Source organism: Anomalospiza imberbis, chromosome 2 (assembly GCF_031753505.1).
Source record: "Anomalospiza imberbis isolate Cuckoo-Finch-1a 21T00152 chromosome 2, ASM3175350v1, whole genome shotgun sequence".
Taxonomy (NCBI): Eukaryota; Metazoa; Chordata; class Aves; order Passeriformes; family Viduidae; genus Anomalospiza; species Anomalospiza imberbis.
In genome coordinates, this window is record NC_089682.1 from 77,990,143 (window position 1) to 78,009,562 (window position 19,420).

The 19,420-nt window shown below is 37.5% G+C and overlaps 1 protein-coding gene and 1 long non-coding RNA gene across 9 annotated transcripts in view; both read right to left on the reverse strand.

Moving 5' to 3' along the window:
- The window catches only part of STXBP5L (syntaxin binding protein 5L), a 185,527-nt gene that overhangs the window by 23,407 nt on the left and 142,700 nt on the right, over nucleotides 1-19,420 (reverse strand). For 4 of the 8 annotated variants that reach the window (XM_068181932.1, XM_068181929.1, XM_068181931.1 and 1 more), the window contains one exon: nucleotides 18,275-18,340. The exons of 1 other annotated variant lie outside the window; for it this stretch is intronic. In XM_068181932.1, the coding sequence (XP_068038033.1) occupies nucleotides 18,275-18,340 (66 nt within the window). Of the gene's footprint in view, nucleotides 1-10,711; nucleotides 10,763-18,274; nucleotides 18,341-19,420 lie in introns of all 8 variants that reach the window. 3 more of the 8 variants (XM_068181928.1, XM_068181925.1, XM_068181927.1) reach the window with 2 other exon arrangements.
- On the reverse strand, nucleotides 193-6,115 carry LOC137469314 (uncharacterized). The gene is made up of 2 exons (XR_010996437.1): nucleotides 5,501-6,115; nucleotides 193-1,241 (listed from the first exon to the last, which is right to left on the reverse strand). It is a non-coding gene; the product is annotated as an uncharacterized lncRNA (long non-coding RNA).

The following is a 19,420-nucleotide window of genomic DNA, read 5'->3' on the forward strand; positions in this document are numbered from 1 at the left end:
CTATAATATTGCTAAGTATTTTATTCTTTATATATCACATAGATTTATTTTACTTCTAAGGAAACTGACTGCTGAACAATTGATTTGTCTGCTACAGCTCTGTAGAAATGAGGCCATGGTCAATCAGCACAGCGCATGTCGCCGTCTCATGGGGTGGGAAACAAAACATGCCTGCTTCAAACTCTTACTGCATTCATCTCTTCTTGGTCAACAGGTCTTTAAACCACAACATCCATTGATCAGGGTTTGGATCAGAGTTCAGAATTGGACTGGACTGTAAAATATTAATGTGATATTTTTCTTCCTCTCATGCTGGGCAAGACAACACAAGGAGAATTGCCGAACACAATTTCCCCTTCAACATATGAAAGGATACACACCTAATTCACAAATAAGTGAATTATTTTTGGTCAGCAGGTTATTTTAAGTAAACAGCAGGTCATAAGCAAAATAAAAGTTCCAGTTCATGCGAGCACACTGAGGATTTTGTTCAAAATTGTAAAAGCTCAACACTATAGGTAGGGACAATCTTGGGGTTTCTGCCTTAATTTTAAATGTTGGCTTATTTATATCAGAGAACCATCTTAGTCTTCAAGAGTCTGCATTTAAGTATCATATTCAGTCAACTCTCTTTGATTTGTATTGTATCCAAGGAATAGATGAATGTTCATGTACCAAGATAAATTTATTTCTTGGTTACCATGCCACGATAGCACCAGTGTGCATTATGAAAACTATTTCTATATTCACTCAATATTCCGGTCCTGTGCTGAATACAGTGTTAGTGTGGTACATGTAGCCTTTGAATGTGCACGTCACAGCCTTTCTATGTTAAAAAAGTTCACTCTTAATGAACAAAAGTGGAAAAAAATGTTCAAAATTATAGATTAGAAAGCAATTTAGTATCTGTACTGCGTAACAAAATAGCTCTGTAGGAGACACAACATCCATGATTCTTGTCATTTTTCCTTAATTGAGGGCTATTAACTGAGCTAACAGCAGATATAAAACTGATGTGGATGACTCATTTCGTTTTTAGTTAGGAAATTTTCCAAAATTTGCTGGAACTGTTTGTATATTTCAGCAGAAAGTCCTTTGAGATCGGGGGCTTTGTTCAAGGACACAGGCTGACTGTTCAACCTCAGCAACAGACACATCCTCATCCAGCTACTTCCTTTCTTCAAAATTCAGTTTGTGGGAAGGTGTTTCAGCATGATATCTAAGTATCTCCAGGGGGAATCCTAGGAAGTGGTGAGGAACATAACAGAGTGAAAAAAATAATATTCTATAGAAACATCAACAACATTTGTGAGTCCTCTCCACTGAACATTGTACAGAATGGCCACAACACATCCAAACCCCTGCCCACTATGCCTCAGCATAAGAGAAATGCTGCTATGTTTCTCTAAGTATGCTGGCTTGTCTCAGTTACCTTCAAAGACCCACATGAAATCATCATTAGGATCTGGGCACCTAAATCCCTTTAGCTGTTTTGACAATGCTTTTTTGAATAAGCAAAGCCAGTTCCTGGGAAGAAAAACAAAAATCAGGCCTCATCCTAGAAGCTGTAGGGACACCCCTTCAAGTACTGAAGTAGGTGAAATATTAGTGGGTGCTATAACAATGAGCAGAAGAGGGACTTTAGTGATCAGCTACAAACTTGTCTGTATTTTAACACCGTTCTGTTCCTCTCATTAGATACAACTTTTTAAAATGTATACAAGAAAAAAATGCAGGTCTTCAAGCCTTAGTAAAAACACAGGATAGTACAGGAATTACAGGAAACATGACTGCAATTCTTTTTCATGGAGAAATTGAAAAGAATCCAGCAGATAAAGACCACACAAATCTATGAGAAAATTCTATGTGCGTATTTAAAAATTCTCACATTTTTTAATGTTATATGGCCTGTGATACAAAATAATTCTAAAGAAAGGTTATGTACTGTTCAAGAAAGGGTTTCTTAATGCATTGTCTGAAAAAAAGATGAAGTGTGTAAGAAAAGTGACAAGAAAAAAACCCCACTACTTTTCTACAGTGTTCTTTCTAAGGGAGAATGAGAATGTTCAAGCTCTCAGCCTTTCAGAATGACTCCAATGATTTACTACCCCTCTGAGGCCTGAGTCACCTGATTCTCCTTTGCCATGACAGATGTCTCCCAGACAGCCCAAAGAACACGTCAGGAGGCTTGTAAAAACACGGCTTTCTGCCAGCTTTGTTTCATTTGCAAGGAAAAGCAACATTTGAACTTTTGTCCTTGCTAGATTACTGCTTTTGTCACATGGCCACTGGGGTTCTTCTCGGCTCAGAAATATTAATTGATATGGAGCATTAGTTGACATCAGGGACATAATTGTTGGACTTAAGCAGCAAGGCACAGATTGCTCTGTGCTATTGACACAATAGTGCAACAGCTCCTCACTCTTCTGGAGGAGGCAAAGAGTTGTTGCTGAAGAAAACACTGCACAAAATATCCCTTCTCTTTTCTACCACTGCTTTTGCCATCACCTCCTACCCTTTGGGTGGGACTACACCTCCTACCCCCATGGGTGCCCATGAAATGAAGGGAATTAGAATTCTCCAGTGCTCCTGGATCCCTTCAGCCAGTCCCACACTAATGCAATATATTTGGGCATCAGGGTTTAGTGGAGCTTATCCTTGAAGCAGTTTCCAAACTGTGTAAGAGCCATCCCACTATGCCTTGTCTACTCCTTGTGGATAGTGAACTAAATGGCCAGGGCTCAGTTTATAGCTATTCTGAGCAGTAATTTAAACATTTAGGGCTCAAGCAAGCCACTGGAAGTAATCATAGGCCATTACCTCTTTAGTCCATTTAATACTAATTTAACTATATTAGTTTAATAAAGCAGTAAATCATGGTATGTATATATGATGTATTAAAATATATAACAGTTCATGATACAAAATTCTGTAACGTTCTCCATGGGCTGCTTCTACAGTGCAGTTCATGGTTGTATTCCTTTGGGGAATTTGTATTCCTTTGTCTGGGCCCATGGAATTAAAATTGTTTACCCATAGGAATTAAAAATACTTTATCTGTCCCTGTTACCAAACACCAGCACCATTCAGTGCCCTGTGCACCCCACAAACTGTTTTAAAAAAGAAAGAGAACTGTGCTGGATGTAAGGCAAGAGAGTCACACAAAATATCAGTGGGATGATGAGATCAAGAGGAACTGAAGAAGCAACATCAGTTTCTGTGAACCTGATGAAACTAGTGAGAGATGTGATGTGCAACATGACAGCAGCAGACGTGCAGGGCAGCCTCAAATTAAGCCAAATTTTCTTGAGGCATGCTGCGCAGGGAGAATATTCTATATACATATGTGGATTTTAGTTTACACACAGTAACATGTATATCCTACAGAACCTGCCTGATTACAAACATAGAACTTTTGAACAACTTGCTGACTTCTGCAAAAATGCAAAAGAGATAAGAATTTACCAGTAAAAAGATGAACACTTGTTAAAGCTAAATGTAATGAAAATGTCAGCAAGAAAGAAGCACTCATTTTCAGTTAGTGCCTTGCAATTTTTTACACTTGACACAGAAAAACAGGAAAGAATATGATCAACCAATTCTTTCAGTTCTAACAAAGGGATAAATTCAAACAGAGAAACTAGCTGAAAACCTTCTTACTAAAGATTTGAGAGAGGCTGAGACAAAAAAATATAAATATCCATAAGTAGAAGCATTATAATATCATTTTAAGTTGTAAGGAAGTAATCAATAAAAGAGAAGATGAGAACCAGAGAAATGCTTTAATATGGAGGAGAAAGAACCTGAAAAATAAGTCTAAGAATCTTCTCAACAACTGTTGAAGAATACCATCTTTACTGTTAAAGTGAAGAAAAATCTATCTGTTCCCACTGGGGGATTTTTTGTGCATTACCAATAAATTAGATTTTCAGTAATGATTATGATGGTGGCTAACTTTTATTTTTATACAGCAAAGAGATACATATTTAAGTTAAGAAAAAAATGCAATCTTAAAACTGTACAAATGGCCCCAAGAGCTGTCTCAGGTTTGCCTGTAAATGATCAAAATCAGTGCAACAGTGTGAATAATCATTAGTGAGAACACAGACTGATGCTGTAACATTCAAAAAATTTAAGGAATTTATTAAAAAGAAATTTCCTTAGAAAGTCAGAAACACAAATTTCCCTTGGTGCAGTTCTGTCAGCCAGACAGGAGAGAAGATGAAAGCCCTGGCAGAAGAGGTTAATGCAGATGCACTGCCAACAAAAATGTACATTTAACATCATATCTTCATCAGTTTGAAGAGGAAGGAAGAGCTGCCCTAATGACATGCTGGTAGAATATCTAGGTCCACTCTAACACTATAATATGCTGTCATTGTACCATTCTGCCTACTGCCTGTATAATGTAATGGTATTCTGCCTATGGTAATGAAATCCTCTCATACACTTGGTTCTAAATCCACTATGTTTTTTGAAAGCAGGATGAACAGATGTATTTGTCAGAGAAGCAAATTACTGTGAAGTGGCTGAAAACATTAGGTGCATTGTCAGATCACTGACAGATTCTCTTTTACAACTACTATTTTTTGCCTGAAATTATGAAAAAAAAAGAAATGAAAATGTAAAAAAAAAACACTCTCCAAATGAAAAACATTGAGAATACATTACTGTATGTCATAACATCACCTCTATGTTATCATATCTGAAAAATCAAAACCTGGCAGTGCAAACCTAAAAACAAATCCAGCTTTGCTTCCACAGAATAGTGGGAAAAATTTGGACTACTTGGATCTAACTCTGCTCCTCAGATTCATCTGCTGAATTTCTAGTGATCACACAACACTACTGGATTGCCTCAAAAAGCACACAGCACTCTGTGTGCCTCCACAGAATAATCTGACATAAATGGTTGCTATGCTTTGTGCAATAAACAAAAAAACATAAGACAGAAAACTTGACTGAATTCTGAAACATAAGCATGAAATGTGGTAAGTCCTGAGCTGCACAGAAGACAACACTGGAATATGCAAGCAGAGTGGAGGGGCCACAAGACCACCTGAATATCAACAACTTGTCCTGAGCACTCCTTAGTGTAGCATTGCACCTGCATTTTCACCGTGGAAAAAACTGGCATTCATTCTCTGGTTTTAAAAATTAAAAATGTTACAACCTGAGAGGTGAACAGAGACCCCAGAATGGAAGAATACCCTGCATGTGTTTGCAGTGCTTGAAAGGAGTGGAAAATGACTTACCTTTGAAGTCCTCAGTAAAGAACTCTTCTTTATGTAAAACCAAAGAACTTGGGAACAGTGAGTACCTGTTACACTGGAGCCTAGCCATATAATTTTTTTATTACCAACTCCTAAATGTAGGATGATTGTTACTGCTTTGTTTTTCCAGCTACCAAATTTCACTGCCTTTCCTTTGTGATGAAATTTAACTGTATTACTTATAATCATTTTAGTTAGGGTATTTTTGTATAGTTCAAGGCACTTACCTTTCCTTTTAACTACTTGCTTGTAAAATTCCCAAGTAGATCAGCTTGTTGTATATTTTTTTTCTCATCTGAAAACATTAGAAGTTAGAACACAGCCCCTTTCTGCTGTGAAATATAACCACAGAGCATATGTGTATTCTGCTATAATAACCAAATTATCCTGTTGCTTTTTTAAAATTCTGATTATTTGGATTGGTAGAGGGCTAATATATCCACTAGATATAGAGGTTCTCTTTTAAAAATGTTTGACTATACTTCTACTTAAGGAAGGAAGAAACTGGTGCTATTATACACCTGACCTTCAGAATATCAAGAGCCTTTTGTCTAGTAGTGTCCTCAATACAGAATATCAAAATCCCAGCCTCAAGATGTGAAATAGCTGAAAAACTAAAGTTTTAAAACAATTTTTGTAAAAGTGAAAGACTTTAGTCCTTCCTCACAATGTTTTGCACCTTCATAGTGATCAAACTTGAAGCAGAAAAGGCAAAGCTTATCCTCCACAGACTCAGCAAGAGCATAAGCAACTGCTTGAGGGCTGAAATCCTTCCCCCGTATTTGGAATTTGCCAGACTTCAGATCAAGTGCTGTGAGACTTGTCTGGACACTGTCCTGACCTACATGCTTTGAGCAGGATGGGGGTCTAGACAACCTAGACCTGTGGGGTCTAGAGGTCCCCTCCAAACTTGATTATGCTGTGACTCTACCTAGAGGCAGAGTTGAGATGATTCTTCAACTCAGATGGTACTTGTTCACTGAGAAGAGGACAGAAAGTTCCTCTGCCCTTCTGGAAGAAGACATACAATGGACAGTCTCTAAAATCCTTATCATGCAAAAATACAAATAATTTCCAATGTATATTGCCAAGCATTCAAAGAAAATCATTGGTACAGCTGGATGTCTGGGCTGCCTTTTCTACAAAGTCATTCCAAGGAAGAAAGCAACTCATATAGTTTCAAAATTTCTGAAATGTTCTTTAGCCTTGTAAACAGAAGTACAGATCAAGATAAATCAATATAGAATTCTCCATCTAAAATCTACCAGTTTGTCCAATGCAGTAGTAAGCAAAAACAGATTAAAAGCTTCAAAATGCTGTGAGTGCCTAATATCTGGTGTAAATACTTTGAAAAATGAAAGCAAGAATTGCTATAACCCCACAGCTCATTCTTAAAATGGAAATGAGGTTTCATTTATTCAGGCAATGTTTTATAGGCTTGGAGCATCTAGGAAATGATACTTCCCTGTCAATGAAATACAAAGACATCAAATGGTGGATATTTTCATACTATAACTCTATTATCATTTACATAAATCAAACAGATTCCACAAACTTCATCCAAAATGGACAAAATGAAGTACAAACCCATAACCCCAGGTCCTCAATAGGATCCTTACAATTATGTTTTATGAACCGAGCTCTCAGAATTAAAGCTTTTGGGCCTCTGCATTGGAATATATTTCTCAAACCCCTGAAAAAAATGAACTCATTTGGTAATTTTTCTAGATTTTCACTGCTATATAAAATGGAAGACATTAACTTGACTTGGGAAAGAACTCATTCACTGCTTATAAGTATCTGCAGAAAGCATAGGAAAATATATTACAATTTTGAAGATCACAGCTTAGCAAGAGGAAAAAAAACACATCTATTTATATTTGTATTTCCTTTTGTTCTTTCACTAATAAAGTCTAGGTGATGGCATAATTCCTTACAGTCAAACTATCTGTTCATAGTAATTCTAGAAAAGTCAGCAATTACTGACTCTCCCCCATCTTTAGCTGTGGCTTCTGTCTGGCTCCCTGTGATCAGCTGGAACCTTTAAAATGAGCCTTTAAAACCTTTTAGTAAAATGAGCAGAAATATTTTCTAAAAGAAAAATACAAGGTGATGCTTGAAGTGGCTGGTGAAGCAATGTTAGAATGCTCTTGTACCAAAGCAGTTCTACGTGTCTGGATATATCTCAAACTCTCCACTTGATTCAATAAAATTAGGATTATCCCCATAATTCATCTCTGTGAAACACTGCAAGGAAATGAAGATGATCTCTTCAGAAGACTTCGGGAAACATTATTAGGTTTAAAAATAAAGATACTATCATTCAGAACTGCCTCTGAAGGGTAATAGAGATGCTGTACAGTCTATGCTGCAGCATTGCCACATCTTCCTTCTGGTCAACTCAAATAAACATTGGATTTCTGTGACCTGCAGCCACATCACTCATTTCTGTGTGGAGATACAACATCCACAGGTGACAAGTGCTTCAGCAAGGAGAGATAATAATCACCACATCAAAATAGAAAGAAGCTGAGATCAACTTCATCAGTCATATAAAGGTCAATGTGGACTCCTAAAGTACCTTTAGGTCATGAAAATCCTGCTGAGGTTTAACAAGAACACCCTGAGTCATCAGATCACACATTATTCCCCTAAATGATAGCAAACTACTCCCCAAACAATTTCTAGTACAGGCAGCATCTCCACCTGAAATAGATTTAACTTCTACTTAACCTCTACTATTTACAATTCAAAGGAAAGTGAAAGCAAAGACATTCCACGAGGCAGATCATAAGAAGGGAGCAGAACTGTAAGCTGCCAAATGCTAATGCATGTCCCAATTAGCTGCAGTCGCTGCTAAGAGTGGGCCATGTATCAGCACTCTCCAAAAAGCTACGAGCCAGAGCCAATGGGCTGCATGGACAATATTTTATCATCTCAAAGTGGTGACCTGAATATCTTTACAAGAAGTGTGGGCCAAAAACTGTTGTTAGCCCCTGAATATTCGGACTATGGGGACAATCTCGGCAACAGCCAAACAGTGGATAAATAATCTGTGACGGTGTGGCCAGGACATTTTGGAGCAGAAGTAACTGAAATGCGGTCATCACCTTTTCCAGGAACTCTCATTTAAATGTAGCTCCTTATAGTGAGAAAGAGAGGCTCTCCCCAGCTTGTTGCAAACTAAGCAATCTATAATTCAGCACAGTTTTAATGGCTAGAATAATTAATAGGAATATTTTGCCCTTCTAAGACAGTCATGAAAGAGAGTTGAAAGTGTGGGGGTTTTTCAGTCCATTTTATTTTCCTTTTCTAAACCAGTCTCTGCTGTTGATTATCCATGAGTATCTGCCAGTTTATCCTTAGCTTCTGGGTAATCTGAGCACAGGATACCTGGTTGCTGCAGCACTAACAACAAATAGGATGCTTTAGTGACAATTTGATCACTCCTTTCAGGGCTTATGAAGCTTTTGGAACAAATGGCATTCCACTATTTTCTGCAAGATGTTGAACTAGACCTTCTTCAGCTTATTTCAGTTTATACTTAGCTTGTTCTATACTATTAAAAATAATTAATACAAGCAAATAAAGGAATGGTAGAAACATGACTACTCTGAAATCAAAACTACAGGCAGGATTATGCATTCTATTAATCTTCCAAGTTCCATACATGTCATACATTTAAAATGGATCCTCATGCTTCCAACCCTTTCAGGTTGAATTTGTTTAACTTCTGGAGCTTTTTACCCTGCTCCCCTGTCCTTGGGGTTTTCTGGGGACTTTTTTTTTGGTGTTTGGTTGGGGTAGTTAAAATATAAATCTGCCTGCAATTTGTCAATATATTCTAGGAAAAGCTTACAATGCCCTGCTCCCAACATGATTACAGGAAAGCTGGTGATAAGGTTGCTTTTTCTCTGATATACAACATTTTATATTACACAATAAAGCTCTCACCAATTCTAATTACAGTGATATACTTCTTTCTTTTTCAAATTCCTGTAAATCCAGTCTTTTGTCCATTAAGTTTATCTTTTGCTTGTTTTATGCTTCAGGATTTAAAGTTATTTAATGCTATGTGTCCTTTTAAGACAATGTATTTTTAATAATACTAACAAAAAGAAGTTGATCTGTAGAATATGGCTTAGTCTTAAGTCCTATCCTATGGCTATTTTGATACTCTAAGTATTCACCTTCCCTCTTAATAGCTGCCCATTATTTTAGTGATAAATATTATTATTTCAGGTTTATAGGTGCCTATTTCTTTCACCTTTTTGGAGTATTAGGAACATTACAATTTTCCACTCCAAATTTTGTTTGGGTATATTCCTCCATTCCTACTTTCTCAAACTTATTTCAATGGAATCACTTTGTATTCTGATGCCTGCACAATTTGGGTTGAATTTTCCAGCGATTTTTCAACGTTTACTTACTTAACCTTTACCAGGAGGAATTGACAGTTTTCCAAGTTTCTCAGTCATTTATAAGGTGAAAGACATATTTATACCCCTGACCTTTGCCTTGTGGAACAAGTGCTACCTTGGTTAACAGGTGCACATGATTCCCAGCGACAGAAATGAAGTTCAGCTGTTTTATCCAAGGACATGATCCAACTTTAATTTTTATCTCTAAAAGGACACTGAGGCATGGCTACTTGGCTTTTTCAGTCATCTTACAAGGGAAACTTCCCAAGAGAGTAAAACTAGAAAGAACTCCTTGAGACTGAGAATATTTAAAGAACTCTTATAAGAAATTTTTGTGTGAACTACACATTCCAATCCAAATACCAGGAGCAATACCCTTTATGTAGATACGGTGTTGTATGATCTGCTCCCAGCAGTTTTAGGCTATTCAAGATATAGAAATTTTCATTTTAGCTTTTTTGAGGTGAAATTTGTGCTCTCATTATGCTTTTCCACTGAAATATTAAAGCAGAATTGAGAAAAAAGATTACAGCAAACTATGTATTTAACAGCTGGCTGAGGTAAGTCTCAAGGAGAGGACTGAGACAAATGACTGATTTCCAACCTGACTTCTCAGACATTCAAAGACACCATAAAATACAGATGTTCAATTGTTTTATCACTATTGTGGCACAACTCAGACACCAAATAAAGAAAATAGACCAGCGCATGCATTGGGTATTATAGGCAGAGTTCACCAACAACCAGCTTGGAAAACTTCTGGAGTTTTTTCAGAATAAAGTATTACACACACAGTGTGTAGTGATTGGCAATATATGTCTATATGAAATAAATGAATATTAAACAAGCAAAATGCTGAGAGCTGCCAACAGAACTGTATGGGTTAATAGGTGGTTTTTAGAAAGCCTTTTCAGACAAAGCCTCTGAGGTTATTGTGTTATCTCATGAATCAGTTGGTAAAATGTTTTGCCAATGAATGTAAGGAAGTTTAAAGCTGTTGGCTTTCGCCTACCGTACCAAGATCAGTCTTAAGATCTGTTGGCAGACTTAACTTTCTTGATCCTTTAACTGAAACAACAGAAAAAGGAGAAAGGCAGTTGTTAATAAGTAAGAAAGAAAAAGGAGCGAGGGAAAACAACATGCCATCTTCTGGTTAAAACCATGTTGCAAATTTGTAGCACTTTTCTTTTAATCAGCATATAAAGGCAGAAAATTGGTTTAAATATTTTCATTTACACCATTCAGCGAAATAAATGCAATTGAACAAAGAAGCACTGGAAAAAAAAATTACTCCAGCTGTCAAGGAGTGAATGATGTTTTACACAGCTTTGGCTGTGTGCTGCAATATCTTACCTTGTGGTGACAGGAATGATAAAATAGAAACCACAGATGAGATTAAGGCAAATATTGCAAATGCTGGCTATGCAGCGTATCACAAATATTTAAACACCTGCAAACCAATTTAATAAGAGGGTGCAATGAAATTGTGAGATCTGATGACATCATACTTCAAGATAGCATTTGAAATAGAGAGGGCATATTGTAGAGGTTATGGGGACAGAACATACTGTTGTAATATTATGGAAAGGAAGACAGATTGCACAGAAACGAAATACAGCAGCTTCAGGACATAATGTGGTGTTATCTAGTCATCAAAATTTGCACTCAGTTCGGTGAAGGTTTAATTATTTGCTGTGTTACAATTATGCAAGAAACAGGTAATTTTGCTTCTGTTCAAAAATGTTTTCATTTCTTCACACACGAACACATTTTCAAACAATGAACACCACAGAACTGAAATAAAGCATGTCTTGTAGCAGTCAAAATGGCATTAAATTTATCAGAAGAATGCCTTAAGAAATCTTTTATTAATTATTCAGAAGACTTGATTTCCAATTTGGTTATTTCATTTTGTATTCATTATTTTTTTCACGTGGTTTTCTGGCTTTTACCCCTTACCCATGCTGTCTGTTACTAGAAGGGAATAATCAATATTTGTCAACTAATTATTTTATTACTACTATTGTACTTCTAAAGAAAGTCCCACATGATAAGTACCACAGTGACAGGAAGATATGAATATAAGGGACACATTCTTTGTAATTTGTATTTAGTAAGCTTTTAGGTCAGAAGGATGCCCAGAACAGACACTCACACTTTTAAGTCACAAAATACCTTAAAAAAAAATCTGTTGTATTCTTTTGCAAAGCCTGCAATTTGGCAGAATTAAATATCAGCCAGCACCTATGTTAGATGTTTTTCTTTTTCTCTTCAGGGATGAGTAGGGGAACCCATGAGGCTCTTGAGCAATATTTTGTTATCAGTAGAACCAGCACAGCCCTCCCACTAACTCATCTGTAGCCATAACTTTAAATCAGGACATGGTGAAGAGGTCTCTCCAGAGCAGCCTGACATCAAAAATACACACCCCTAACACTACTACATAAAAATTCTCTAATTTGGGTTCCAAGTGTTAGGATCCAACATCCATTTTAGGCACTCACACAAAGGGCAGTTTGATTTTCAGGACAGCCTTTAAAAACCCATTCCATTTATCTGAGTAGCTGTCAAATACTCTTTCAGACTGTGAATGGGTGGCCACCGCTCCAGAAAATCAGTGCTCTGCTATAAAGAAGCATCACTTGTGATACCATCTCTTTTTAGGGGAAGGACAACATCTGGCTTAACCAGCCCTCTGAAAAAAGGATAAGCAATTCATAAGAAAAACTGTAGGACACTTCACTAACAGATTAGGACTCAGAGTAGCTAAATTAGTGCTGTCATCATGCAGCTTTGAGCTTTGAAAACTGGTAGTCTAACCTCTTCTATTTCTAGGTTACAGGTGTTTGTGTACAGCAGGAATGATGTGTGATGTGTTGCACGCCACAGCTGTCCCCCAGATGGTGACACGTGTCTGAACCGCAATAGCTCCCAGCAGGCTCATACAGCACATGCAAAGTTTGGACTTTCTGATTCCTCTGAAGGAGTCTACACAGGCTTGGTTTGGGAGCTGCCATGTGACAATTGCACACCCTTCACATGGCAATCACACAGCTGGACACTGATGCACTAGGACACAGCACAGATCACTGATGATAGACCCCATATTTGAGGGTAATAACGACAGAAGAAGCTGGTTGTTTTCATGCTTTACTGTGATTAAAGCTGTTTATATTAATTTTTTAAACTAACTTTTAACTATTAATAATATCCACATTTTAATCAGTTTATGTAACCTGTTTTTAGTACCTAAATCATGCATGTTTTACTGTCTTTACATTTATTATAAAGAAGGATCATGCACGTAGCACGTAAGCCTATCTTGCTGACAGAGAGCTTTTGAAAACCAGTTTTATTTGAGAATGGAGTATAAAGGCTCAAGAGGCCGGCAGTGTTGTCTGCTATCATCATTTGTTTATATTCGTGCTGGAGGCAGCCAGCAGAAATTGTGATGCTACAGCATAAGGCAAGACGGCCCCTACCCAAAAGAGCTTCAAGTGTTAAGAGTCAAATTATTCAACTGTGGGATGAGGAAGAGTTCCTAGGTACAGTCTAGCAGCCAGCTAAGCTGAGCACGCAGGTCTCCTGACCTGACAACATCCTGCTCTGTAGCCATATGGCTCCTCTCAGTCTTTCAAGGAAAACACCACGGCACAACCAACAAACAAACGCGCGCTCACAGCTCTGGCACTCAATGCTGAGTTTCCCTCAGCTATTACAGCAGCACTGTGGTCACAGATTTTCATGTTATTAAAAATGAAGGTGACTTTATACAGGATTTTTTCTACTAAGGAGCTTCTGCCTGGCTAACACTCAGAAATATCAGTCCCAGTTGCTGCTTAAGCCCCCTTGAACCCTGAGCCATGCACCAGGGGCTGCACAAGGGCCTCAACCTGGGTCCCCAGATCACATTGCTCCCTGTTCCTTGCTAATCTCTACACACAAGTCCCTTTGCAAAAACTTAAGCATGAATTCACCTGTTCAGAAACTCCCTCGCTTATGGGAAATAGTGAAAAAATGCACGTTGTATCCACACTGCTGAAGCTAATCTCTAATTATTGTCTTCAGACTAGTTAACATTATTTTTAATTTAACATGGATAAGTAGGAATGGTTTTGCAGGGTTATCAGTAACTAAGTTTCAAAATAAATTACATTCCATGTTTTACAGACACAAAATGTTTTGAAACGTTTACTTTCTAGCTTGTTTTCCAGGAGAATACAATTTTCAAATGGAGTCAAATCTCTTCAGCTACTCTGAAGTCACCCACATGTTAAGAAAGAGAATGATTGTTAAGAAACTTAATAATATTCTTCTTGAAAGAAAGCTATTTTAAAAACTCTTCACATAGGAAAGTGGGAGTTTGGCATGGCAAAGGCCGAAACCCAGCAGATATAAACAGTGAGATGAATAAGGACATCAGCACTTGGAAATCATAGTACGTATAAAAATTTGTGGTCTTGCCATTAGGGACCTGTCTCAAAGCTCATAGGAATTAGTTGTGGGAACCTTTACACAGCCTTCTCTAAAGTTCAAAATCTTAAAAGCATTTTCAATGCAAGCCCCCAGTATGAAGGTGCTTTCTAAGAAAAAAACCACAAAACCTTTTTAATTTTAGAGCAAATTTGAAAAGTAACTCTCCTATACACAGACTGAAGAAATTCTTTCCTTCTGGTCTTTGAAAGAAGTCTAAAGCACCCAGTTGCATCTCACACAACAAATGACCTATCCAAAGTTGCATTTTCCTGTGCTCACAGTGTATTCCCATTAATTCCCTTCAATAAGAAGCTCCATATCAATGTTTAAAACAGTAATGGACATACATAATTATATATTATACATTATATTCCTAAGAGCCCCTGAATAAGTTTACCTAAGGAGATGATAAAAATAAAGACAAAATTTACTGGAATGGGTACTGTTCTGTAATACATTACACAGTAATTAACTCAAGCATTTGATACAGCACCACTTACATGACGAGTGCTTTACAGCCACTGAGCTCTTGTGTGCCACTGCAGAATGAAAGTAGTACAGAGCCCTTTTGACCCCCAAATCTCAAACAAAATTGAAAATGCAGTTTGAAAGAACAAGGCATGCAGAAATAAGAATAGGATGTTCTGAGGCTTTTGGTTTTAAGGCACCAAACACCATGATATGGCACGCCTTGCTGCATTTCTACATTCATGAAACATGCTTTAGATAGGTAAGAGTTTGGGGTTTTTAAAGTTCTTTTCTTCCACGATTTTTACCAGTGTTATTCCATATATATTACTACAGCTAGAATACATTTACAATGGAAATTGCCACCTCTCAGCTATTTAAAAATAAGCAGAATCTTTCAAATGGCTTTACTAACCTCTTCTTTTCCTTTATAGTGTTGTAAACACATCTCTATAGTATTTAAATACTAGTTTAATTAAACAAGATACCAGTGGTTAAGGAAGATTATTCATCTCCTCTGCCTACCATTCTTAAAAAGCAAGGATGCTATTTCTTCACTTGCTGCTATCCTCTGTGTGACACTGTGCATTTCAGAAAACTTTTAATCAAATGGTTTATGTTCTATTCTGAACGGTGTTCAGAACGGGAATCTGATTTTTCAATTATAATATTTGCAAAGTCATGTTTTAGTAAGTATCACAGGAGGAACATCTGAGAAGACAGTCTTGTGAACCAAGTTAAATATTACTTAATGAAGAATTTGTACTGAATTATGTACTAGCCCTGCATGTGAAATAAGGAGTACTCTTCAGCCCTGAGTCTCTTGCTCAGTGCTCCATCACTCGTATCAGTGATAGAACACACAAATGCCTAATTCTGCTTTGAGGCAGGGAGAAGAAAACACAGCCAAATTACTGAGTTGACCTAGGCTGTCTCTGCAGAAATTTAGTCATAGTTTAAAACATTACCAAGCACTAGAATGTTATAGGCATAATCAATTTTTCATGGAAACAGACAGTTCAGGCAGTCTAAACAATGTTCAACATCAGACCAAGAAACGAGGAGGCAGGAGATTTTTTGAGTTCTCCAAAAAACCTTTACCAACACTGTTCTTATGGCCTGACTGGAATGGAAATCTGACTAAGCTACTAATGGCTCTCTCAGATGTAGAACTACTCATGTCTACACTGGCAATTAGTGTGCCCTAGGGATTCTTCCTAGGCATTGTCTTGGGAGTCTCAAAGTACACACGTGAGCAAAGCAATGTTGTTCCTCAAATCACTGCCCTTCTGACAGAGCTAAGGATGAAGATACCACTGTGCCATCCATCACGTCTGCAGTGTTTGCCATCTAGACTCAAACTGCCCTCCAGCAGTTTGCACTTTGTGTATGTATTGAGCACACTCAGGGCCAGCACCTGGCATGAACTTCCCTGCTGGGAAGAACTGATGTTGATGTGCTCTGGCAACCAGAATGAACAGCTACAAACCAAACTCTGTTCTGTCTGTGTTTGCAACCTCATGTAGCCATACCCAGCAGGCCCTCCTCCACTGGGCAGTGACTTGAACCACTTCACAGAGCAGTTCAAGTGTTCTTTCTGGTTTTGCTAAATTTCTGAAGGAGCAAGTCTTGGTCTGTTTTCAGCAGAGGAATGAGGTCACTGGTTTTACAAACACAAAGATCACGGGGCTCTTATGGAACACAGCACACTTCCATTGCAGAGCTTGTGTGCCATGGACTTTCAACAGATAAAAGCAAGGCTGGAAGTAGAGGGATCCTGCCTGACAGATCCATAAGTATGTAGCTGTGCTCTATGAGCAAGAAATATTAGTCAGTGAGAAGGCTGGTGTGGGTGTGAGGCTGTGCTGGTTAAGCACAGCATTAGGTCCACTCTCAAATTTTGGAGGGTGCAGTTTTGAGGTCACATATTCCAAGTGACTTGGTTGGATTCTGCCTCGTTTTACAGCAGGTATGCAGAAGCAATATTAATTAAATTTTGCATTAATTAAATAAAAATAATTCATATCAGTCACAGTAAAAGAAATTTCTTGTTTTAAAAAGTAGTTCTAATAATAGTTACTTCCTACAAAACTGCACTTGATTTCACATTTAAAAAATATAAATATAGCTTGGAAAACAACATGAAAGTGCTAAAATAGGAAACACCCATAAATATGCCATGTTTTCCCTGCTGAATATCTCCAAAACAGAAAAAAGCAGAATAAATTTTGGAGCAAATTATCTCAGATTTATCTAAGAAAGCTATTTTTGAGCACTAGCAGAATGAAAAATTGAAGTTAACTGCAGAAAAAGTAAAGTGTTATAGGAGACACTCATCATTATAAAACTAAGAATATGCACATATGGTTACCAAGTCAGTCATCTCTTAGTTTTCAGTGAAAAGAAAAGGTTTTAGCTCATTTCTGAAGAGGAAAGTGAAAAGTTCAACCCCAGTGAGCCACACAATAAATAAGCTAATTATAACTGAGCTATCAAATGTTTTATTTTAAAGCCTAGATCATGACTTTCTGAGGCCCTGCTCAAGGGTTTGAGCCCCTAGTTTTATACTAATATTATAGGCTATTTCACTTGGATATCTCCATATCTACAGATTTTGGGTTGCAAATAGTACAAGAAAACACATTTCAAAGCAGCTGTTTTGTTTTAGCTCTTACTATGTCAGAGAAACACTTTTATTAGTTTCAGCTTTTTATAAATTACTAATTAGTGGCTTTCATTCAAGATTAATATATCCTGTTATTATGACATAAAATATGTAAAACAATAACAGAGAATTTGAATACCATACTTGGAACAAAATAGGGTATTTGTTACCATAACTAAGGGGGGAAAAAACCAGCTATCAATACTTACCAAACTACAAGGAAAAGAAGAGTGATATGCATACCACAAGGAAAATGAATGTATCACAGCTACACCTCCTTATTTTCCATAACATTTAAAAGCCAGCTACTAGAAAACAGCTCTTAGCAACCATCTTTAAGACAGTGAACTCACACTAAAGAGATCAATATAGACTAGGCACTTGCTGAAAAGGTCTCTAGGAATGGATGAATTCCACCTTTTGAAGGACTGTGGGTCAAATGGGAAACATTTATGAATTTTTGTGTGGTCAAGATTTCCCTGCCCTGGCACATAAACAAATATTTTTATCTGAGGTTCTGCTTTCATTGCAAATGATGTAAATCAGGCGCTGGGGTTCTAATGGCTAAAATTTACCATCTCCATATTGCTGATTTCAAATAATTTCTCCATGTACACGTATGCGTAATATATACATTTAGAATTTCAAGGACTCCCTACTGTAAAAAAACTTAGAAAGCCTTTTAAGAAAACAGAGAAACAAGCTTCTTATAGGAGGTTATAGGAATATACCTGCATGATCCTTTTACTTCAAATGTTTTCACACTGTTCACCTCAAGATGCACCACGTACATTTAAGTTTTCCTCAAGGAAACAGACTTAGGATTTTACTGTGCTACATAAAAAGCGCTTCTCCAGTAATTTCTTCTCTTTGGAACTATGCACTTCACTTCTTAGGGATTAATGAAACACAGTGATGCATGACATGAATGGCTTATACAGACTGCAGGAAGAGAAGCCAATCACCTTTACCTGAAGTGGGAGACTTGCAACGCTCAAGCTCCAGGGAAACTGGACTGTCACTGAGTTCAGTCAGGCCTGAAAAAATGGAGTTAAAGAGTTAAGTTACAATCTAACAGGGCATGCTTCAACTTTCTTGGTTGATGATATTCTGCACTTTAAAGTCAATTTGGAGAAAGGAATGGTGTGAAATGAGAGGGAAATAATCTATTTCAGATAAGGGCAGTTATCAGGCTGTCACTGCAGCAATTCAGGCTTGGTTTAAAAAAAAAAAAAAAATCACACCTCTTGTTAACTCAGATTTGTTTTCCGAGTGCCTCGGGATAGAAAAGAGTGACTGTACCTAACAAAAGAAAACAAGTAAGTATAGTTTAAAATTTGAAAGTCTGTGATATGACTCAAACTCATTCATCCCTGTCAATCTGATGTGGAAACAACTCTGTGCTTTCAGCTGCTGCATAATGCAGGGAAGAAATCTTAAAAGAGGAGAAGAAAAAAAGTAAGATTACTGCTACTGTGCAATATTAGAATTTTCATGAATTCACACAAGATAGGTCATTTTAAAGGAAACAGAAGCATTGATTGCTGGCTGAGTGTAACACTGAATTTTTTGACAAAATACTTTATACATGGTTTATATATAATTGTCAGGAACTTCACCTACATGGAAGACAGCACCAAGGAAAGCAATCCTAGCCTCTACTGCATAAACTTGAGCTTGTTTCTGTGAGCAAACTAAGATCCATCTTTGGCACAGGTTGAACGTTCAAGTTCAAATACGCCTTTGGCATGGTGGGGAGGGAAAGTCTGAGCTCACTCTATCTTTTACCATGGGCTAAGTGGGCATGACCATACCTATTCAAATGCACCCTTTCTATGTATCTGTAATGCCCTGTGGCTTACCCTTGTTATAGGAGCTCTGGCACTCCATACCACTGGCTACCTGGGACTGACAGGCAGCCCTGCCCAGACATTCGCATGCCAGCTAGGTGGACCCACAGTGCTCAGGTCAGAGCCCACAGTCAGGAGTACATTACTGTCATACTGATACCGGATTTACACACACTCTGCTTGTGCTGCATCCTGAGAATCAAACATCCTACAAGAACCTTTCAGTATGCTTTAAACGGGCACCGTGGCTCCTGTAAGAGAACATGA